Here is a 24,306-nt window from a genome sequence, read left to right as displayed (position 1 = left end):
AAAATGGCAATAGTTGTCCAATCCCCACTTCCTAATCCCCTGTACATACATATACATTTTGCCTGCCCTCTCCTCTTGCAATCTCTAATTCCAAAATTAGCTCATTTCTCCACCTCCCTATCTAACTATTTTTCTTCCTCTAGGACTGTTCTCAGCTGGAAGTAAGGAGATGTATATATAATTATCCAAAAAGATTTGCTGAGCTTAGGTGGTATTTTAATTTTTATGTGTATGTTTAATGTTTTGAGTGATAAGCCTCTCCCAACACCTTGTATACTCAGCCCTCCATGCCATACTGGAAGAATAAAAAGGATGTGCCCCTTTTTGTCCCCACTTTTCTGACCATATTCCCAACTAAGTTTATAAAGACTCCCGTCACATAACTTCATTTCCAATTTGGAAATTTCATAACTGGCTTACTTTTTCCCTTGGGCTTCTGTCGTACATAGCACTTTTGCCCTGCTCTCACCCCATTGTATTATTTATTATGTACCTGTCATCTCTATATTATTTATCTGTATTATTTATTAGGCATCTGTCATCTCAACTTTCTATATAATGTCTTTTAAGCTGTAGACCATTCATTCAAAAATATTTATTTCTGCCCATGTTGGAATAACTAGTGAGCATCCAGAGATCACTAGACATGCAAAGAATCAGGAAAATGTGATCTATAACCAAGAGTGGGGAGAAAAACCACTCACTCAAAATAAACACAGAAAAACAGGGATGGTAGAATTAGCAAAAGGGCTTTTTTTTTTTTTTTTTTTTTTTTTTTTTGAGACAGGGTCTTACTCTGTCACTCAGGCTGGAATGCAGTGGTGCAATCAGAGCTCACTGCAGCCTCAACCTCCTAGGCACAAGCAATCCTTCTACCTTAGCCTCCTGAGTAGCTGCAACCACAGGTGCACGTCACCATACCCAGCTAATTTTTAAATTATTTGTAAAGACAAGGTCTCACTGTGTTGCCCAGGCTAGTCTCAAACTCTTGCGCTCAAACAGTCCTCCTACCTCAGCCTCTTAAAGTGCTAGGATTACAGGCATGAGCAACCACGCCCAGCCAGAAAGGGATTTTAAAAGTCGTGTTACAAATGTGCTCAGTGATTTAAAGAAAAAGATGAACACAAGAAAAATGGAAGATATATGAATGAACCAAATTAGAGGTCTATAAAATGAAAAATACAATATCTGAAATAAAAAATTCACTGGATGAGCCTAATAGGGTGAACATGACAGAAGAAAGGATAAGTGAACTTGAAAAACTAGTAAAAGAGATTATCTAAACTGAAGCAACAGAGAAAAAAATGCACAGTGTCTATGACCTATGGAACAGTCTACCATATATGTCATTGGAGTCTTAAGAATAAAAGGAGAGAGAAGCAGAGAGGCACTAAAAGCATTTGAAGAAATAATGACTAAAATTTTTTAAATTTGATGCAAACTATGCAAACAATGAACATCCAGCAAGATGAGCATGATATAAACCACATCAGAGCACATTGTGATCAGATTCCTGCAAATCAGTTATAAACAGAAACTCTTAAAAGCACCCAGAGGTTAAGAAAAAAAAGACACACGTTACATATAGATGAGCAAAGATTGACTGCAGACTTCCTGTCAGAAACAAGATGTAAGTCAGAGGAAAATAAAATCTTTAAAGTGCTTGAAAAATAAACTGTCAACATGGAATTCTATATCTTTCTAATATAAAGGGGAAAGATAAAGACTTCCTAAAGACTTTTTAGGAAAATAAAAGAATTTATCACCAGAAAACTCACACTATAATAAATGTTAAAGGAAGTTCCTTTAGGTGGAACCAAAATGATTGCAAATGGAAACTCAGATCCGTCCAAAGAAATGAAGACCCCCAGAAATGGTAAATATATACAAAGACTTTTTCTTCACTTCCTAATTTCTTTAAAAGGCAATTGACATTTTAAATTAATAAAGTAGTAACATAGTATTGTGAGGTTTACATCATGTGGAAGTAAAATGTATGACAGTAGCACAAAGGTTAGAAAGAGGAAATGGAAGAATACGTAAAGTAGATTACATTTTTAAGTAAAGTGGTATGGTACTGTTTGAAAATAAAGGGTGATCGGTTTAAGATGCATATTCTAAACACTAGATCAAACACTTTTAAAATAATAGGGGGGGAAAAAATCAGCCAGGCATGGCGACTTATGCCTGTATTCCCAACACTTTGAGAGGCCAACGTAGGAGGCTCAGTTTAGGCCAGGCGTTCGAGACCAGCCCTGGGCAACTTACTGAGATTTGTCTCTACAGAAAAAAAAAAGGAGGAGGAGGAGGAGAGAAGGTAGACTATAACACACAAACAGGGAACGTGAAATGGAATACAGTTAATCCAAAAGAAAGCAGGAAAAGAAGAAGGAAATGAGTATTGTAATGTCATGTAGTGATATTGCTATGAAGAAAATTGTTGGGAAGTAATGCTTCATGAATGTTTTCATGTTTCTGCATGATCAGGACTTTCTGAGCAAAGATTTCTGGCACCAGGTTAAAGAATGTTTTTTGTTTGTTTGAGAAGGAGTCTCGCTCTGTCGCCCAGGCTGGAGTCAGTGGCGCGACCTCGGCTCACTGCAACCTCCGCCTCCCGGGTTCACGCCTTTCTCCTGCCTCAGCCTCTCGAGTAACTGGGACTACAGGAACCCGCCACCATGCCTGGCTAATTTTTTGTGTTTTTAGTAGAAACAAGGTTTCACCGTGTTAGCCAGAATGGTCTTGATCTCCTGACCTCGTGATCCACCCGCCTTGGCCTCCCAAAGTGCTGGGATTACAGGCGTGAGCCACTGCGCCCAGCCTAAAGAATGTTTGAATGGCAAACAAGCCTTGGAAGTTAAAGACGTGTGGAGAGATTCAGAGACTTCTCCCCAAGATAATTTGTTTTCATGCTAGGGGTTGTAAACCTAGAGACCCTCCCCTTCTCCCCCTGAGATGATTTGTTCACAAAGCAAAGGTCAGTAGGTCATGTGCAGGTGATGCAAGCTTCTTCTTCCCCCACCCCAGAGGGGAGAAGGAGCAGCAGCTGTGTGTGAAAAGTCCTACATAGGCTCCAAATTTCATTACTGGGGAGTTATTCTTATCATGTAACCTTGTGGGGGACTGTTAGAACTAAAGTATAAGTATGTAAATACTGTCTCTGATTCAAAAACCTGGTGGTTTTTGTTTTTTGTTTGTTTGTTTGTTTTTGTCAGAATAAGTCAATACTTAAAAATTATATCAAGAACGGAGTGTCTCCTATCAGGTGGTCTGGGAAGTCCTCTCTAAAGAGGTAACCTTTGAGCAGAGATGTGAATGAAGTCAGCCCTGTAAGACTGTAACATGGGAGAATACCATAATGTACTAATCTTTATTGTCTCTCTCATTGCCTGGTACACTTTTTCACACATACGTAAATTTTAAGTAGATAGGGGTCAAGGATATGACACTCTGAAAGACTGGTCACTTCTGGCTAGAGTGTTGTTTGTCCACTGTACAAATTCCAGAGTAGCTGCATCTTCAGACAAAATGACATTTTTGTCACAGACATTTTAGCTAGGAAAAGATAAGAGTTTCATGCCTGTAATCTCAGTGCTTTGGGAGGCCAAGGCGGGAGGATTGCTTGAGACCAGGAGTTCAAGAGTAGCGTGGGCAACATAGCGAGACCCCATTTCTACAACAGCAACAAAAAAATTAGTTGGGCATGGTTGTGTGCCCCTATAGTCCCAGCTAATCAGAAGGTCAAGGCAGGAGGATCGTTTGAGCCCAAGAGTTCGAGGTTACAGTGAGCTGTGATTATACCACTGCACTCCAGCCTGGGCAACAGAGCAAGAACCTGTCTCTTAAATAAAAAGATATGGGTTAGAAATCAAGATCAGTTAAAAACTGTATAAAGCATAATTTATGTTTCATTACCTTAAATAAATAACATATATGTCTCCAAATGAAGGGTTAGGGAACATAGAATGAATTTTTAGTTGGGAATTTTTTTTTACAGAGGTAGAAATAGATGTCACTAACTTGATTTTGAAATTACTCTCAGCCTTTTAAATGTGGCATATACAAATGCCGAGAAGAACAGATATGGTTGAAGAATACAGGCAGTAAGAATAATAAATTAGCGTAATGAATTTTAATTGGGTAATAACTAACAGTACAATCTCCTGTTATAGAGGCTTCTGTTGTCAGAAGCTTGCAGCCAAAAGGAGAAAAGATCAATGCAAAAGCCAAAAAGCAACACATTTGGTGACTTTTGGCTGAAGCCAATATTAGTGTGACCTCTTTAGTTGAAAGACTTCTCATCCCCATATAACCGGGTCATTCCTTCCTTTGGTTTGAATAATCTCTGAGAATCTGTAAAAACCACATCATTGTCAAGAAGTTAAGAGCAATTGATAAGTTGTTCTGGTAACACCTGTCAGTGAATTAACTCAGAGCACAAAACCCAGGCATTTAAGGAGTTGACAAGTATTATTAAACCTGTTTTGCAAGAGAAGAAGCTGGTTCAAAGAGGGAAAAGCTGTCAAAAGTAATACAATCAGTAAGTGGCTCAGGCCTCCTGCCTGGCACACCCAGGCTCTAACCACGTGGCCTCTCATGGCAGGGAAGACTGGGGCCATGTATGAACATTTATCACTGTTCCTTTCAATCCAACCTAAAGACAATTGTGGCATTTTAAAAGCTATGCATTTGTTTTAAATTCAAATATATTTCTTAGGCATGGTTTTCTCTGTTCAGGTTTTCTCCCTCATTCAGAAATTTACACTGTTTTTACCTTTAAATGGTAGTAACAACGTATTTCTACTAATACTGTTTCCTTTTCTTTTTAATTTGAGCAATTTAATTTTTCTGTCTTTGACACTCTGTTAAACCTCTTTTTTTAAAATTAGAACAAATCATAGTAATGCTTTCATCCCAGGAGACAGTGCTTTGTGCAGATGCTTTCTTGAACCTGAGCATAATTTCATGATTTCAATAAGGAAGAAAGATAGGAAAGTCTAATTCAAAGTAAATTAGGATTTATAATTCAGAAATGCTTCTTCCTGTTTGTAACTAACTTTCTAGTTGCTCTCTCCACTCTTCAGTTTATTTACTTTAAAAAAAAATTAAATCAGCCGTAAACTGTCTTAGTCTGGGTGTAACAGAAACTGGAGCACAAGACAGAGGCTTAAGTGCACATACTCGGTTAGCACCATAACCCAGGAGTCAAGAGCAGGGGACAGGGAAGAAGGAAGAGCGTATACAAAGGTATTTGACATTTGCAAGTTGACCACTGGCTGCTTAGTCCTTCAGGCCAGTCTGAAGAGACAGAAGCCCAGGGGTGGGATGACAGCAGCATTCAGTAAGGCTCTGTTAGGTGACACCTGCAAGAAGCCAGCTAGTGCCCATGAAGAACTGGTGGCTAGTAAATGAGGCAGAGGCCACGTGAATCTGAAGTAGTGACAAGTGGTATCGTATAATACGCTGAAATATTCTTGTCATATGTATTTATGTACATAAGAATATAAAGTAAAACACGAACTTTTAGTCCCCACCTTTCTTTGTGAATACCTGTCATTTAACTTTTCACTTTTTATGCATGTACATATCATGGGAGAACATATACATATATCTTTTTCCTTTTTTTTTATTATTTTTTTATTATTTTTTTTTTTTTTGAGACAGTCTTGCTCAGTCGCCCAGGCTGGAGTGCGGTGGCGCGATCTCGGCTCACTGCAAGCTCCACCTCCCGGGTTCACGCCATTCTCCTGCCTCAGCCTACCGAGTAGCTGGGATTACAGGCACCCGCCACTACGCCCAGCTAGTTTTTTTGTGTTTTTAGTAGAGACAGGGTTTCACCGTGTTAGCCAGGATGGTCTTAATCTTCTGACCTCGTGATTCGCCCGTCTCGGCCTTCCAAAGTGCTGGGATTACAGGTGTGAGCCACCGCGCCCGGCCATCTTTTTCCTTTTAAAAAACATAAATCAGCCAGGCACGGTGGCTCACACATGCAATCCCTACACTTTGGGAGGCCAAGGCAGGAGGATCGCGTGAGCCCAAAAGTTTGAGACCAGCCTGGGCAACATGGCAAAACCCCATCCTACAAAAAAATACAAAAAATTAGCCGGAGGTGGTGGTGTGCACCTGTTGATCCCAGCTGTCTAGGAGGCTGAGTTGGGAGGATCATCTGAGCCCAGGAAGTTGAGGCTGCAGTGAGACATTTTTGTGTTGCACTCCAGCCTCAGCAACAGAGCAGACTCTGTCTCAAAAAAAAAAAAAAATCAGGCCAGGCGCCATGGGTCAGGCCTGTAATCCCAGCTCTTTGGGAGGCTGAAGCAGGTGGATCAGGAGTTCAAGACCAGCCTGGCCAATATGGTGAAACCCCATCTCTACTAAAAATGCAAAAAATATTAGCTTGGCATAGTGGTGCGTGCCTGTAATTTTAGCTACTCGAGAGGCTGAGGCAGGGAAATCGTTTGAACCCAGGAGGCAGAGGTTACAATGAGCCCAGATAACACCACTGCACTTGAGCCTAGGAGACAGAGTGAGACTCCACCTCAAAAAAAAAAAAGAAAAGAATCAAACGTACTAATCTCCTTATTCCGTGACATATTTTCTTCACTCGTGTATTACTTGCATCGGGGTTAGGTTTAATGCCATTGTCAACAAGTTGATTTTGCCTTGGAGGTACATCAGGACACAATGATTAACATTTGTTGAATTAGTGCATGAATGAAGGAATATATCACTTCTAGTTACAGTTCTTGCTTATGGGAGAGGAATGCTGTTGATACTGGGAATGCAATGGGCAAGATCTGGTAAAATATGAAGTTGTCATTGTCAGACAGTTGCCCAGTCATCCCTGCCAGTCTCCCCCTGCTTCCCTAATCTACACTTCCACATCCTCATTTCAGAACAGTAATAGATGCTATATTGGGGAGACACAGAAAAGAGACAGAGGGAGGCTGGGTGCTGTGGCTCATGCCTGTAACCCCAGCACTTTGGGAGGGTAAGGCAGGTAGATCACTTGAGGCTAGAAGTTCGAGACCAGCCTGGCCAACATGGTGAAACCCCCTCTCTACCCAAAATACAAAAATTAGCCTTGCCTGGTGGCGCATCCCTGTAATCCCAGCTACTCGCGAGGCTGAGGCAGGAGAATCACTTGAACCGAGGAGGTGGAGGTTGCAGTGAGCCGAGATTGTGCCACTGTACTCCAGCCTTGGTGACAGAGAGAGACTCCGTTTGAAAAAAAAAAAAGAAGAGAGAGAGGGAGAGACAAAGGGAGAGTCTTACAAAAATCTGTTGAATTAGCAAATATCTGTTAACTTCTTGTCAAGTGACAGACACATTGCATAAAATGGAGAACATGACATACTTGGTCCCTGTCCTCATGCAGGGAAAGTCTACAGTTGAGGGAAGAAAGACAAGAGTAGGGGAAGGATGCAGAAGAAAAAGAGGAGAAATTAGCAAAATACCAAAAGAGTGAAGAATTTCAGTGATCACTGAATTAATACAGTGCTTGTGTTAATAGAAGTTGTTTAGAAATGAGTTTAAATCCCAGCCATCTGCTCCCACATCAAACACACCTACTGTACCCATGATTTTGCCCTTCCCCCACATACATATGCATCCCAGGAATCATCTGGTGATTTTTAAATGAATTCTCACGTCAATAATAAAAATTACACTTGATTCAAACCAGTGAATTGTAACCCAGATCTAAGTATAAATATAGTGGAAATCGTAAGTTTCTTTAGTGACAGTCTTACTAATCAAGTTATTTGGCCTGTTTTTAGCCACATGGGATATTTTTTCTTTTTAAGGTTGCTGTGAGTGTTGTTTGTAGCAGCATCAGTAAGCCAAGAATTCACATAGTTACTCAATCACACAGATTACTCATCATTGCCTGTTCATAACAGAATCCTAAAATGTTTAAGATTTCTAATGCAAATCAAAATCTCATCATCACTTGTCATTGCTAAATTAAATGACAGGATAATAACATTACATTAAAACCATTTTTCTCTTGATTGAGTACCTTTTTCAGAAGTGAACCTTCTAGATGTATATTTTTTTCATCAGTACTATAAATGCATTTAGAATCCAAGATAAAAATAGAATTTAAAGGGGAGGAGTGGGATGTTTTCAAATTATTGATGAGGCTCTTTTGAATCTCAACCATATTTGACAGTGTACTGCAAGGGAATGGAGTAGTTCAGCTCAATTTATTGACACTTTTAGAGCTATATAAGGGAGGTTAACAGGTTGAGCTTGGTCCTTATTGAAACAATCGTGTGTTCTTAGCATCAGTTATAAGTCATCCCCTTGCAAACTGGCTGTTAGGGACCTATAGGAATTGGCATTGCTTTGTTCTAATATAAGATACTGGCTTCAGGTAGATCACAATCTATGTGGGAAATTAATATAGATTTCTAACCTGTAAAAGCAGCATAGGTTCTCAGTGGCCTTACTATTGTGAACTTACTTCTTTACCTTTCTTTCCTATCTAAAGCTAATTAACCTTTTATGGTCACACCTACCGTCTTTTTATCTCTCCCTCTGGCCCTTGGCCCACTTCTTTGTGGCCAACTAGCCAATGTTTGTGCCACCTGCGCCCATCTTCTTCACGTGCCCTAGAACTCCCCAGAACGCCTCTTTCATTTTAAAGTCAATCATTTCCTTCCATCCTTCAAATATTTTATTTCTTCATACCTTCCATCTTTAATAATATGAAATACAAAAATCATACCCTGGATCAAACCTTTTATTATTTTTGCCTCACTTAATACTATCATCATTAGGCAGTAATAGCATTATGGTAAAAATTCTTACCTCTTGGAGAAACTGATGAAGGTATTGACTCAAACAAGATTGGCTATGAGATGATAATTATTAAATTATTAAATCTGGATGATAGGTGAATGAGGGCAAGGGAAGTCAATATGCTGCTTTCTCTACTTTTATAGGTTTGAAACCTTCCATAATAAAAATTTAAAAATAACTTAGCTCTTTAGGGTTCCTTTTTTAAAATAGATGCTCTTTTTGAGTGAGCGCATGAAATGATGTGGTATGCAGGATGGCCTAAGACTAAAACCTGATCCTGCTGTCTGAACACCCCACTCTTACTCTACCCCTTAGTAAACAAAAAAGATTCTTTAGTACCTGGAATTGTAACTTCCCTCTCTCCTTAGGTCCTGTACTTGATTATCAGAATCCTGACACACTTCCTGCTTCTTGTTAAAGTAACCAGATAAATCCATATAGAAATATACATTAATTTCATCCCGTTTATTAAATCCCACTGTGAATAAAGTTCTGTGCTGGCATTAGGAAAGGGAATATGAAGGAAAGGTATTCATGAATAACCCTGATGCAGTACACTAGCCACAGTAGTGGGCTCTAGGAGACAGAGAGGAATTCTGTCAAAGAGACTGATTCTTGATAATGATGCAAACTACTAAATGTCATCCTAAAGGAAGAGACAATCTTCCTTGCTTCTGCTCGTAATTCTAAGTGTTAAGACTATTTAGAGCTCTACCATATAGCCTTCCCTCTCTTCTAAAGAACTTAAATTGGTTACAGTTACCAATATGCCTTTTTTCTTCTCTTTTTAAATTACAATAGTCTTACTTCTCGTTTGCCAAAAACTGGAGAAACCATCCACGGACATAAGTTTTTTATTGGCTTTGGAGGGAAAGGTGCCAACCAGTGTGTCCAAGCTGCTCGACTTGGAGCAACGACATCCATGGTGTGCAAGGTAAGTATAAAGTATAGTGGAGAGGATTCTAGAGGTAAGAATCTGGTTTTAAGACTGGAGTTCATTGTTTTTATTTTTTTCAACCATTTTAAAGTGAACCATTCAGCGGCTTATAAAACGTAGAGTGGCATTTAATACATTCAACCACCACTTCTGTCTTGTTACAGAACTTTACTATCATTCCAAAACAAAATCCCTTACCCCTTAAGCAGTTCCTCCTTATTCTGTCTTCCATTTAAGGCCCTGGGAACCACCAGTCTTCATTCTATCTCTATGGATTTATCTGTTCTGGACATTTCATATAAATGGAATATATATTATGTGACATTTTGTACCTGGCTTCTTTCACTTAGCATACTGGTTTTGGGGTACAACATTGTAGCATATATCAGTATTTCCTTCCTTTTTATGGTTGAATAATATTCCGTTGTATGGATATACCACAATTTTTTTGTTCATCAATGAATGGATTGATGGATGCTTGGGCTGTTTCCACCTTTTGACTCTTATGAATAGCATTGCTACCAACATGCATATACGTCTACTTGAGTACCTGCTTTCAGTTCTTATGGAAGTTTATTGTTTTTAAAGATCTAAATGAGAGAGAGTAGTCTCCCTTGTCCTTTATATTAATGTCTACCTCATTACATCCTCTGGGAAGTAGCAGTTCTCAAATAACTTAATGCTGCATTCCCTGAATGTAATGAGTTTCTAACTGGGGTGTGAGAAGTGAGGGAAATTAGCCTACTCCAGTGGGTTTCTGTCATCCAGCTTCTAAACAACAGCATGAGTCATCCTGTTTTTAGCAGGTTTCACTGCAGCAACACAGCTTTTGGAAACTTCGTGTAATAACTGGTGATTTACTCATCTCTAAGTCATTTTCTTCTAATGCTGTATCTTAGATCTGAAAAGAATCTTGGCCTTAATGAACTGCACGTAACTGATCTTTTGGCATTGTTTTGTTTTCATGTATGTAGAGATAATGATATTATAACATCTAGTATTCCTGTTTTTATCCATGCTACTGAAATAATTTGAAAATAAATTAAATGGGCTGCCAAAAGTTTGCATTTTTCATTTTTCATGAAATTTTAAGGTGCTAGCATTATAGTATTAGTATAACAGGAAAGGTAGATAATTGTGTTTGTTTGATTTTTAGGGAAAGCCAGGCTGGGTCTGTACATTATTAAAGGGCAAGAAAAATACAAGGAACTTAAAAGAATGAGCTTTCTCCTGTGAACTATATAGATTTTACCAAAAATTCTCAAAATGTCATTTTTCATTGCAGTCAGCACTTTTCTCTCCACAGGAGTTTTAAATGATGTATAAACTATACAATTATCACTTCATCTGCTAGTGAACTGTAATTTTATGTCTAACCTATGATTAACATAATTTTCACATGGCTATTGGGTCAAAAACATCACGTGAAGCATAAGATTCAAAGTAAGAAACCCTCTTTCGCTAAGATTGAGCTCTTGATAGATTTAAAATATCATTGTAATTAATCAGCAACTAATTATGTCCCAGGAATTATGGGGCTGTGAGAGGGGGCTGATTAAAAACTTAGGCCTGACCCATCTCGTACCTGATTAGCTGTGGAAGGTTTGGAGAGTGATCAGATGGTGCTGACTTAATTAAGAGGACCTGGGAACTGGAAAGAGGATGATACAATTTCCTGTGTAGGAAAACCTGGACGTAGAATTGGCGTTGGAAGCTATGTACCCAAAATGGCTTCCTGAAAGAGGGGAGTTCCTAGAGCTGGAGACGTTAAAGGAGAGATTAGAGAACCCCTCCCTCTTGGAAGCTTTATAGAAGCTATTTATGTAGCCATTAAAGTCAAGATTGGATGTCCCCTGGGATCTCTTCCAAGCCTAAGATTATGAAATTGGTTTTATTTTAGGTCTGTTGAATTTGAGGTAAAGAAAGAAATGACAAAGAGAAATATTTGAATTATGGAACTGAACTTGGGAAATGAATCCTAAAACCATATGAGTGGATGGGAGAGGAATAGAAGCAGGGGGCTGTATTTTGGGAAATGTTCCAGTTAGGAGGTTGATTAAAGCAAAAGTACTATTTGCGTATGACGGTTTATGTTAGCATCTGTACAATTTTGAAAGTTCTATATATCTACCATGCCCCTGATTTAGTCATCTAATGTTCAGCACCGCAGTGGATTTTAGCCTGTGTGTCTGCATAGCAGAGGATCAAAAAACATGACTGTAGCTAAAACCTATCCAGGGTAACTTTGGTTAGATAACCTGGGACCTTTAGACATGGAATTATTTAAAAGCTTAAGCAGATTGCACAATATTCTTAGACTTCTTAAAAAGAAAATAATATATTTTTATAATAGAAGTTATTTCTGTCCATTAATCATATTTTATCCATTGTGAAATACATTTTTATTAAGCAAATTAGTCAAACTTGCTTTATAGCAGTTTTTTTTTGTTTTTTTTTTTTTTTTTGAGACGGAGTCTCGCTCTGCCGCCCGGGCTGGAGTGCAGTGGCCAGATCTCAGCTCACTGCAAGCTCCGCCTCCCGGGTTCACGCCATTCTCCTGCCTCAGCCTCCCGAGTAGCTGGAACTATAGGCGCCCGCCACCTCGCCCGGCTATTGTTTTGTATTTTTTAGTAGAGACGGGGTTTCACCGTGTTAGCCAGGATGGTCTCGATCTCCTGACCTCGTGATCCGCCTGTCTTGGCCTCCCAAAGTGCTGGGATTACAGGCTTGAGCCACCGTGCCCGGCCTATAGCAGTTTTTTAAAGATGACAAGTTCTAAGTAGAAACCAAAACCATGAAATTTATCAAGATAAAAATGAACAGATGGAGCAAAAGAAAAACAGGTAAAAATTTTCTATGGCTTTCTCAGCAAGATTGATTTACCTGTTACTACCCATAACAAACTAAACTTCAAGCTCTTACAAAGTAAGACTGATGGCCCAAACAAACTTCTTATATTGAGCTAGGGAGAAATATTTGTTAAGATATTGTGACAAAGAATATTACAAGAGTTACCTCAATATTTATACAGTGATACATGTATAATGAAACATTTGAAGTATTTAAAAGTTATTTAGTCAGTTTTTAACTGAGTCATGGACCAAAGCTACAGTCCAGTGATAAATGGAGATGGTATTTTCAGATTTAAAATCCCCGCAGATATTGTATAATATGAAAGTCGTCCCCCCAGGACAAAGAGCCTATTAGGACGTCTTTCTTAAGACTTCACCTGAGTTAAGTGTTTCCTGCTCCATTCCATCGAAGCCAAATGTTAAGAGGAGGAAGTTATTCCTAAACATCAAAAATTGGCAGTTCAGGAGAGGACCATGGTCAAGTAAGGAACTCAAGATGCAGTGGCCCAATATGAGCACAGAAACCATGAGCAGGTATGAACCCAAATGACCCAGGTCAGGAATCAGCAAACTGGAAACACCTTCAAAAAATTACTCTGTCTTACTTCCTTCAAATATGAGACTGTCAAACTCTCTAATACAGGTAGCTATCTGCTCTCCCTTCAGAACCATCAAGCATGAAGTTTGGTGACAGAGGTGATACTGATGCAGGCTGCCCTGGTGGGCTTAGCCAGGGAGGGTTCTTGGCTTTGCCCAGGCAAGAATTTAAGAGTGAGCCAAGGATAAGAAAAAGCCACTTTGACTGAACCAGTGCTGCACGGCTAACCCATAGGCTGGGTGCCCAGAGGGTAGTGTATGGACTGTTAGCAACTATATTTACATGTACTTTAAATTATATGCTAATTAAGAGGTGGGTTATGCAGAACTTTTTGGAAAAAGGGTGGGGAATTTTCAGAACTATATAAGGTAACTTCTGGGCCATTGCCATGGCATTTGTAAACTATCCTGGGTCCAGTAGGAGCGTCTTGTGCTAATGAGCAGTGAGAGCAACTAGAGGTCACTTTCCTCCGTTTCAGCCATCTTCTTCATTGCACCATGTTTTGACCAGATCCTGCTTCCACCAGCAGGGTCCAACCAGAAAGTAAGACCTGCTGGCCTCCTAACTCGGTGTATTAAGGCGGTGTTGTTCAAAGTCCAGTCCTCAGACTGGTGCCAGGCTGCATGTAGATTGTCACTGGTCCAAACAGTACAGGAATTGAGAGTAAGCAGTTAGGATCATTTATAGCAATTTGACAGAATAACTTCATAGCTGTTGAATATAATAGTAATAATAAATTAGACCTTGTAGTTTGTATGACTCTTTTTTGTTTTCATCTCCTTGTTATTGTATTTTATAAAATAGTCCACAATGGGTTGAAAGCAAGAAAAGGAAAACAAGGCCAATGTTTCTCCATGGATAGCTTGAAAAGCAGTGCATTAGAGTATCCATCACCTTAACCAAAAAGTACCTTCTCTGCTAGATTACTGTGGGAGAATCATCTGATCATGCATTGAGATTTTCATTTTCAGAGATCAAAAATTAGTCACCAGGTCTTTCCAGGTAATATATAATGAGGTGAAATCTGTCCTTTCCTGAACTCTGTTGAAAGACAGTTAGCTAAAAGGAGTTGGCTCTGTTGATTGGAATGCTCAGCCATATGTTCAAACAAATGATCCTATAACCAAGCAAATAGTATACACCTTACATAAGAAGAAGTGGTAGAAATGAGAGAAAATAACTGGATTATCTCAAACCTATCACCACTCTCATATAATCAGGCCTAATAATGGTGATTGTAGCATTAACTTTGTGTATTAAATGTCTTCATTTTTTTCTGAAACAGGATGTCACTCTGTTGCCCAGACTAGAGTGCAGTGGTGCAAGCTGGGCTCACTGCAGCCTCAACCTCCCCGGGCTCAGGTGATCCTCCCACCTCAGCCTCCCAAGTAGCTGTGACTACAGGCACATGCCACCATACCCAGCTAATTTTTGTATTTTTTGTAGAGACAAGGTTTCACCGTGTTGCCCAGGCTGGTCTCAAACTCCTGAGCTCAAGCAGTCAGCCTGCCTTGGCCTCCCAAAGTGCTGGGATTACAGGTGCACACCACCATGCCCAAAGGCCATTTTTTTTTTCAGAGACAGGTTACCTAGGCTGTAGTATTATGGTGTAATCACAACTCACTGCAGCCTCAAACTCCTGGGCTCAAGCAATCCTCCCACCTCAGCCTCCAGAGTAGCTGAGACTATAGGCATGCAGTACCACACCCAGCTAATTTTTTAATTTTTTGTAGAGATGGGGTCTTGCTGTGTTGCTGAGGCTGGTCTCGAACTCCTGTCCTCAAGCAGTCCTACCACCTCAGCCTCCCAAAATGCTAGGACTGCAGCATAAGCCACCATGCCTAGCCTAAACGCCATTATTAAGGTAAACACCCCTTTATCTAGGATTTAAACAACCAGCAAGCTTAAATAACTGAGATTTTATAGATTCTTCTTATGTATTTTGTTATAAGGCCACAAATGACAAGATGTAAGTTAATTTGAAGGATTTATTCAAAAAAGTAACAGCTGGGTTTTATATGACAACAAATGCAACTTAGTCTCCTCAACCAGCTGTTCATTATAACCCTCAGGCACTGAAAAGTCACAAAATGTCTTCAGTTGCAAGGATTAAATTATATTCATCTTAGTTTTAGTGTTAAACCTATTTTCTGTATTCTAATGCTTTGAAATTGGTAACCTGTTTTAATATATGTGATAACTTCTTGAGCAGAATATTCAATTTCATGTGGCCTTGGATAGGATATTTTGATCTCCTATGTTTTATTCACCCCAAGTGTATGTTGAAGAGTAGAATTACTAGATGGTTTCTGCCATTTGAGGATTCCAAGCAGCCTAAACAACCATTCCTCAATCATTTTGCAAAATAGAAGTTATGGTGCTGACTGAAGTTGCCCTCCTTAGCTTCAGGTCATAGTTCTGGACTCTGGAAGCCCTGCCAAAGCTCTGCTTCAGTGCAGAAGGAGCCCTCCCAGTGATAAGAGTGAAAGAAGCATCTCAACACCCTTAGCTGAAGAAATGCTCTTGTTCGTCATATACCCAGCCCTTTTGCTTTCCATTACCCTGGCTGCATTGTCAAATATAGAAGCCACTAGCCACTTGTGGATATTTAGATTTAAATGTAATCAAAGTTAAAAATTGAATTCCTCAGTCACACAGTCTGTATTTTGAGTATCTGTATTGGGCAGAACAAATAGAAAACATTTTCTGTATTGAACAGCACAGATATAGAACATTTCATCACTGCAGAAAGTTCTATTGGATGGCACTACTCTACAATATTCAGGACAGAACTGAGCCTGGGATTTCCAAAGAGCATGTTGAGTTCTGAGAGTTCCCTTTTGGCTTATGTGCAAGCGCTTGTCCATAGTTGCTCTTGACCTGGCTTCCTTCGTGTGGAACAAGCTCACACAGACAGGCTATTTCAGACTATGCGGGTTTCCAAGAATCTTTCTGCCCAAAAGTATTTCACTGCTATAGCCAAAAGAGTGTGAGAGTGCCTTCAAGGAAGCTGTTGAAAACAAAACCTTGTATGGAACCATTCTAGAATAGTTTGGGTGCTTGTAGTCATGTTCCTTCAAGAATGGAACATGACAGCCAGGCATGGTGGCTAATGCGTGTAATCCCAGCACTTTAGGAGGCTGAGACAGGAAGATCACCTGAGGTCAGGAGTTCAAGACCACCCTGGCTAACATGGTGAAACCTCATTTCTACTAAAAATACAAAAATTAGCCAGGTATGATGGTGCACACCTGTAATCCCAGCTATTCAGGAGGCTGAGGCAGGAGAACCACTTGAACCCAAGAGGCAGAGGTTGCAGTGAGCCACGATTGCACCATTGCACTCCAGCTTGGGCAACAAGAGCGAAACTCCATCTCAAAAAAAAAAAAAAAGAATGGAACATGACTACAAGATGGGTCCAAGGGAAATGAACAGAAGGGCAACTGATGTGATCAAATCCTAAAGAGTCTCCAGTAAGCTTTTAAGAAGGCTAGACTAACAAATATGAAATTGCCAACAATATAAGATGATACTGAACTATGGGCTTGATTAGGAATGTCATAGGAGTCTGGAGATGAGAGGATTAACAAGGGCCAGAGTAGGGAAGGTAGACCTTAAATTGATACCTGAAAAACAGGTGAGGTTTGATTTGGTGGAGGAGAGGGCAAAGGACTTCTAAGTTCTCAGAAATGATGGTAAGGAAGCAGACAGGTTTCTTTCTATTGATATATCCAGAAAGGAACAATGTTCTGTGGAAGAATGGAACACACCAGGAGTGACTGAAGCCTGGATTGAGACATAGTCCATTGAAGTAGTGCTCACTGGCAGGACAGAAAAATAGAAGTTCAGTTCAGAAGTATAGTTCAGAGGTAGGAAGCCGAAAGGCCTACAGGAGCCAAGCAGGTCACAGAAATTGCAGTAGGCTAGATAGGGACTGTGATGAAGTCAAGAGTCTATGCCACTTGAAGGCACTTACCTCTCAGTTCCAGACGGTTTGCCTTGCAAGAATGTGGACGCGGCGTTACCAGAACCTCTGAATGTTCAGAACCTCCTGGACATCTGTCTGTTTTTGTGAAGTCTTCTAATATTTAAGTATTGAGAACTGATTAAAATTAAAAACAAAATTAAAGTTAAAACAAAAATAACAGGGCATTTATAGCAAAACCTGCACACAGATATTTATGCAGCTTTATTCATAATTTCCTAAACTTTGAAGACATCCTTCAGTAGATAAATGGATATTTAAACTCTGGTACATCCAGATGCTGGAATATTAGTCAGCTCTAAAAAGAAATTAGCTATCAAGGCACAAAAAGACACAGAGGAACTTTAGTTGCATATTACTAAGTAAAAGAAGTCAGTCTGAAAAGGCTACATACTGTGTAATTACAACTGTATGATATTCTGGAAAAGGCAAAACCATATGGAGACAATGAAAAGATTAGTGTTTGCCAGAGGCTAGTGGGGAGAGAGGGATGAATACACAGAACACGGAGGATTTTTAGGGTAGTGAAACGATTGTGTATAGTACTATAATGGTGGATATATGACATTTTACATTTGTCAAAGCCTATAGAATATTCAACACCAAGAGTGAACCCTAATGTAAACTATGGAGTTTGAGTGATAATGATATGTCATGTAGGTTTATCAGTTGTAACAAATGTACACTTAGTTGCAGGATGTTAATAGTGGGGGATACTAGTTGTAGGAAGAGACAAAGTATATGGGAACTCTGTACTTTCTACTCACTTATGCTGAGAACTTAAAACTAGTTTTTAAAATAAAGTCTATTTTGGCCGGGCACAGTGGCTCTCACGTGTAATCCCAGCACTTTGGGAGGCCGAGGCAGGCGGATCACAAGGTCAGATCGAGACCATCCTGGCTAACATGGTGAAACCCCGTCCCTACTACAAAATACAAAAAATTAGCCGGGTGTGGTGGCGGCGCCTGTAGTCCTGGCTACTCGGGAGGCTGAGGCAAGAGAATGGCGTGAACCCGGGAGGTGGAGCTGGCAGTGAGCAGAGATCCGGCCACTGCGCTCCAGCCTGGGCAGCAGGGCGAGACTCCGTCTCAAAAAAAAAAAAAAAGGTCTGCTTTTTAGAAAACAGTAGTAGGACAAACGAAACATATCTAGGAGTCAGATTCAACTTTCAACCCACCAATTTACAGCCTCTGCTGTAGATTCAACCGTAAAGTTCAAGCCAAGGTCCAGCCAAGGTAGCAGTCAGACAAATGGTTAGCATTAGAGAGGTATGGGAGAAGATAACAGGGGTGTCCTGACCAGCACAGTGATTGCAGAAACGGACAGTAGGGAGATGTCGATAAGATGCTAGCAGTTGGTATCAAAGGCCTTGCAATCATAGTTTTCTGGCTTTGAGCCACAGACCTAAAGTTCTGGCCCCTGCAAATGGCTGACCAGGCAGAGAAGAGTACCTGTTCTGAAAGAGCTAGAGGGCTAAGCAGATGAAGAGGATACACACTCGTGCTGACAGAAACGGGGAGAGATCCAGTTACCAAAGTGGACCACAAAGCAAGAATGTGGTCACAGGACCCAGGCACAAACACAGCCACTTAAATTATAGTTCAGTGGTTCAGGGGTGACACTAGGTGCTGGGCTAACTAGCTTTTTCTTTTCCTTTTTTATTTATTTATTTTTTATTTTTTTTTTTTTGAGACGGAGTCTCACTCTGTCGCCCAGGCTGGAGTGCAATGGCGCAATCTCAGCTCACTGCAACCTCCGCCTCCTGGCTTTAAGCACTTCTACCTCAGCCTCCCAAGTAGCTGGGACTACAGGCATGCACCACCACACCCAGCTGATTTTTGTATTTTTAGTAGAGATGGGGTTTTACCATGTTGACCAGGCTGGCCTCGAACTCCTGACCTCAGGTGATCTGTCTGCCTTGACCACCCAAAGTGTTGGGATTACAGGCGTGAGCCACTGCGCCCAGCCTGAAGCTAATCAGGACTTTGTTAGTAACAGACAATAGACACTCCATTCGAAATAGCTTAAGCAAACAAATAAAAATAAATAAATTTTTTAAAAAGAATGTATTGCCTCGTGTAACTGAAAAGCCCTGTGGTAGAGCTGGCTTCAGATGACTTAGGGGTCCATTAGGCTGTTAGGAGTCTGTGTCTGTTTGTGTCTGTCACCCTCCTGCTTTCTGTTATGTTTCTGTTTTCTTTCTAGCTGTCTCTATATGGTGAGCCCCAGTGACTACAAGCTTACATTCTCTTATAGCCAGCAATCTTACTGGGAAGAAAACTTGTCTTCCCTGGTAGTTTCAATAAAAGTCCCAGGATTGAGTCTTTTTGGACTGGTTTAGGTCACATGCCCATTCATGAACCCATCACTGTGACCAGGGTGGTGGAACACTTTTTTTTTTTTTTTTTTTTTTTTTTTTTTGAGACAGAGTCTCACTCTGTCGTCCAGGCTGTAGTGCAGTGGTGTGACCTCAGCTCACTGCAACCTCCACCTCCAGGTTCAAGCAGTTCTCCTGCTTCAGCCTCCCGAGTAGCTGGGACTACAAGGAACACGCTTTTTAATCAGGCCTGGGTCCCTTGGCCAACTTAATTTTGTTGTCGATAGAATGGGACAGAAATGGGTGTCCAAAGGAAAAACTGAAATACCTTTAACAGAATAGATGCTAGGATGCAAAAACAGAATTCCATTACACCAAGTTACTCAAGTTAGCTAGGGCCTTTAAAATTTCCTTTTCTTTGCCTCCACATGTCAGTGTCAAGGGAAAAGATAAAAAGATTCTGGAACATCAGGTAAGTCATGACAAAGATGCCCATATTTACCATGAAGTACAAATAGCTGAGATTGTTCATAAATATTGAGGATTGATGATGGTAGACAACTCCATCTCAGTGGGAATTATCACATGAACAGCTCAAAATGAGAATGACTTAATGAGTGGCGTTCATTAAATACTTCACATTTTAAGTAGGATATAAGTGAAACATTATTATATAACAATTCTTTGGGCTACAATCAAGTCTAGCATCTTATATTAAGAAGATTAATTATCTAATGTTTGTAAAGTACTGTGCAGATATGCCCTTTTAAAATGCTAAGTATTCTAAAAACTACATTGTAGCATTTTACTATTTTAAAATGCTAAGTATTCTAAAAACTACATTGTAGCATTTTACTAACTATAAAAGATCTAATATTCATTATTTCTTTGGTACAGGTTGGCAAAGATTCTTTTGGCAATGATTATATAGAAAACTTAAAACAGAATGGTATTTCTACAGGTAAAATTCCCATCTTTTTTAAAGTTACTGTTGATAGCTTTTTTCCGTGATTTTGTTATGAGAAAAATTGAATCTAGAGGAGGAATTATTAGACCTTTTCCTGGTGGCCAGAGAATTTTTATGCACAGCTTTATCCATTCTTGCTTAAATGTCCTTTGGTTTATTCTTCCATGTACATTCCTCCAGATGGGAATAAAATGATAAGAGATTACAAACCTTCATCTCATGGATATGTGACAAATGACAAGGAGAAAAAGGTGCTGCATTCACAAAAGGTGTTTTAAGAACGTTACAGCTGGCAACACTCATTAGAAGCCATAGAGACTGAAACCATTATTTCACAGAAGAGAAAACCAAAGGCCAGAGATGTTCTGTGATTTTTCCAAGAGCACACAGTTGGTTGGAGCCAGAGCCAGGACTAGAATAAAATCTTCTGACTCCAGTTCAGGGCTCTTTGCTGCTACCAAAGACTGCCTGGTCAACATTTCTGTTTATATGCTAGACCTTGATTCTTGGTGAAATAACAAGCTTATGAGAATGAAAATAATCAAACAAGTTCATTTTATAGGTTTGACCTTTATTTTTTATCTCAACTCTGACATTCCTTTCAATGAAGAACATAAGTGTGTTGGTCTAGAAAAATGCATGTGTACACGATTATGAATAATTGGGGGGACTTGAAAGTAGGAGCAGTTTGGTGGGTTGTTACTAATGCAGAGAAAAGGTGCAACTAAATATAAAGCTGTCTATTTTTCTTGTTGTATAGATGATGGGTATAAATTAGCACTAATTACTTATTTTTTTAATCATTCCAGATGGTTAAAGGTTAAAAAGTTTTTCCGAGGATTAGTGTTGTATTGAAATTGTTAAAATAAATTATACATGCCAGTCTGTATACATGTGATTGTAATTTTCTTTTTTCTTTCAGAATTTACATATCAGACTAAAGATGCTGCTACAGGAACTGCTTCTATAATTGTCAATAATGGAGGTAAGTGTTTTGCATATTGGAGTGTCATTTCATAAGACAGTGTATTTCCAGAGTTAGATCAGAGGCATCATCAATTTTTACCATAATCCTATGGACCTCTTACTACAGCCACCACTCAAGGCCTAAAACATAGTTTTTCCAATCCAAATGTAAATGTGTTTCCCTTTATTTATACTTCTCACGTTGATTGTTCAGATCAATTTTCAGACGATTTTCAAAATTGTCTCTCCAATATATATGAAGTTGCCTCAAAATAATACGTATATGCTGTAATGTCCCCATTACCCTTCATGTGAATTTATAATTGACATTTGTCTCTAAAAGCAGTCAAGCATTCATCTGTCATTTCAGTTACACTAGGTAAATAAATGTAAATAGGTGCAAAGAAAAGTTTGATGAGTCATATTTATAGAATATGTTCTGAGCAAATGGCAGCGACTAATTACATCCAACTTATCGTTAGTGTTCAATTTTGTCTGTTCTTTCAACAGCAATCAAATCGCAAAAGTCTATATATACAACTAAGTCTGCCACAAGGCTTTGCCATAGCTGATACATGTATCTTTTAAAATAGTAATTGGGCCTGGCACAGTGGCTCACACCTGTAATGCCAATGCTTTAAGAGGCTAAAGTGGGAGGATCACTTGAGGCCAGGAGTTCAAGGCTGCAGTGAGCCACAGTCCCACCACTGCAGTTCAGCCTGCATGACAGAGTGAGACCCTGACTCTAAATAGATAAATGAATGAGTGAATGAATGAATGAATGAATTAAAACAGTGGCTGAGCGTGGTGGCTCACGCCTATAATCTCAGCACTTTGGGAGGCCAAGGCGAGTGGATCATTTGAGGTCAGGAGTTCAAGACCAGCCTGACCAACATGGTGAAACCCCGTTTCTACTAAAAATGCAAAAACAATTAGCCGGGCCTGGTGGCACATGCCTGTAATCTCAGCTACTCAGGAGACTGAGGCAGGAGAATCGCTTGAACTCATGAGGCGGAGGTTGCAGTGAGCCAAGATCGGGTGACTACACTCCAGCCTGGGCGACAGAGCAAGACTCTGTCTCAAAAAAAAAAAAAAAATAGTAACAACCTTCAAGTCAGGTTTTTATAATTTCTGCCAACTGTTTTAATTATAAAAACACCTACATAAGATGTTTTAAAATCAGAATCAATATTCAGAAGGACCCAGCATTTCGTGGGGCACCTAGGACAGAGCCTCATGTGTTGTGGACAGTGTGCATTTTATTAAATTAGGATTTGTCACAATGTGTCTTTTATTTATAATACAGCTTTGCAGGATCATTTCTCACAGAAAATACAGTATTTTTAACTCAACTTTAGTGATTCCAAGTTGCAATAATAGTGGTATGTTTCACCTAAAGGTAGTAGATAAAAGTTTTCATTCTAACTATAGAAAGCCTGTGTTCATTTAAGCTACCTTTTAAGTAATTATTCCTGCCAACAGCAGCTCATTCCTTGTCTTAACCCTCTTTTGTTGTTGTTGTTGTTGTTCTAGGAATATCCTCAAGTTCTCTTTCTTATTTATGAACAAAATCTGCATTTTCCATGCAAAGATATAATGTAATAATGTGTCAAGTGCCTATTTGGTAGACCTTGCCTGGTTTACAGTGTACAGTAATGCCCTCAAGAGTATAGGTGGTAATAGAAGAATTCAGACAAATACACAGAGATGGGACAATCAGCTCCCTTAAACGAAGGAGTGAGTTTGCAAGTTTAGTTTTGACAAGTTAAATTTAAGGCATGAACAAGCTAGCCATATGGCATTGTCCATCAGACAGCTATAGTCTTGGGCTTGTTGCTCAGCAGCTAAGGCCAGGCCAAAAATTTGGATCTGGGAGACAGCAACATGGAAGTAGCAGTTGACTCCAACAGAGAAAATGAGGTCACTGAAGAAAATGAAGGAGAAATGCTGTCTTTCAGCAAGTGGGTACTTTGAATTTTTCCAGGACTGAGGTTAGGTTTATGCTGAACCATCCCCACTTTATTAAGCCTTCCTCGTGGCCAACAAACACATCTGTGGTAAGATGATAGGATAGAATTTGTTCTGTGTTGAGAGGTGATTTTAGGTCATGTCTATACAAGATCAGCACGAGCAGCCTGGAGCACAGAAAATGCCTGCTACAACTCATTCCTCCAGATCAGTGCTGTCCAATAAAAATAAAATGCAAGCCACATGTGGAATTTAAAATTATCTAGTAGCCACATTTTAAAAAGTAAAAAGGAACAGGTAAATTTAACTTAGGCAATATATTTAACCCAATATGTCCAAAATATTATCATTACAGTGTGTAATCAAAAATTTATCTTGGCTGGGCGCAGTGGCTCATGCCTGTAATCACAGCACTTTGGGAGGCCAAGGCAGGTGGATCACATGAGGTCAGGAGTTCGAGACTAACCTGGCCAACATAGTGAAACCCCGTCTCTACTAAAAATGCAAAAAAAAATTAGCCAGGCGTGGTGGCACACCCCTGCAATACCAGCTACTTAGGAGGCTTAGGTGGGAGAGTTGATTGAAGAACCCAGGAGGTGGAGGCTGCAGTGAGCCGAGATCGCACAACTGCACTCCAGCCTGGGCAACAGAGCGCGACCCAAAAATTTATCTTATTTTTTTTTAAATTTTTAAAATGGTAAGAATGAATGGATATTTTACCTTATTTCCTTTGTACCATCTTTGAAATCCACTTGTATTTTACCTGAAGCACACCTGAGTGGACTAGCCACATTTCTTTTTTCTTTTTTTTTTTTTTTTTTTTGAGACAGAGTCTCACTCACTCTCGCCCAGGCTGAAATGCAGTGACGTGACCTCAGGTCACTGCTACCTCTGCCTCCCAGGTTCAAGTGATT

The 24,306-nt window shown here is 39.7% G+C and overlaps 2 protein-coding genes across 14 annotated transcripts in view; one reads left to right on the top strand and one right to left on the bottom strand.

Annotated features, from left to right (window-relative positions):
* The window catches only part of BABAM2 (BRISC and BRCA1 A complex member 2), a 493,307-nt gene extending 476,059 nt beyond the window's left edge, over window positions 1-17,248 (bottom strand). The window contains exon 1 of the mRNA XM_071076430.1: window positions 17,166-17,248. The gene's annotated coding sequence lies outside the window, so the exon portion shown is untranslated. The remainder of the gene's footprint in view (window positions 1-17,165) is intronic.
* LOC105479735 (ribokinase) overlaps window positions 1-24,306 on the top strand; it is a 115,716-nt gene that overhangs the window by 22,294 nt on the left and 69,116 nt on the right. For all 13 annotated transcript variants that reach the window (XM_071076441.1, XM_071076440.1, XM_011737908.3 and 10 more), the window contains exons 2-4: window positions 9,604-9,736; window positions 20,389-20,452; window positions 21,381-21,443. In XM_071076441.1, the coding sequence (XP_070932542.1) occupies window positions 9,604-9,736; window positions 20,389-20,452; window positions 21,381-21,443 (260 nt within the window). The remainder of the gene's footprint in view (window positions 1-9,603; window positions 9,737-20,388; window positions 20,453-21,380; window positions 21,444-24,306) is intronic.

The sequence above is a fragment of the Macaca nemestrina genome, chromosome 13 (genome assembly GCF_043159975.1).
Source record: "Macaca nemestrina isolate mMacNem1 chromosome 13, mMacNem.hap1, whole genome shotgun sequence".
Classification (NCBI taxonomy): Eukaryota; Metazoa; Chordata; class Mammalia; order Primates; family Cercopithecidae; genus Macaca; species Macaca nemestrina.
This window is presented reverse-complemented; position numbering and strand designations above follow the sequence as displayed.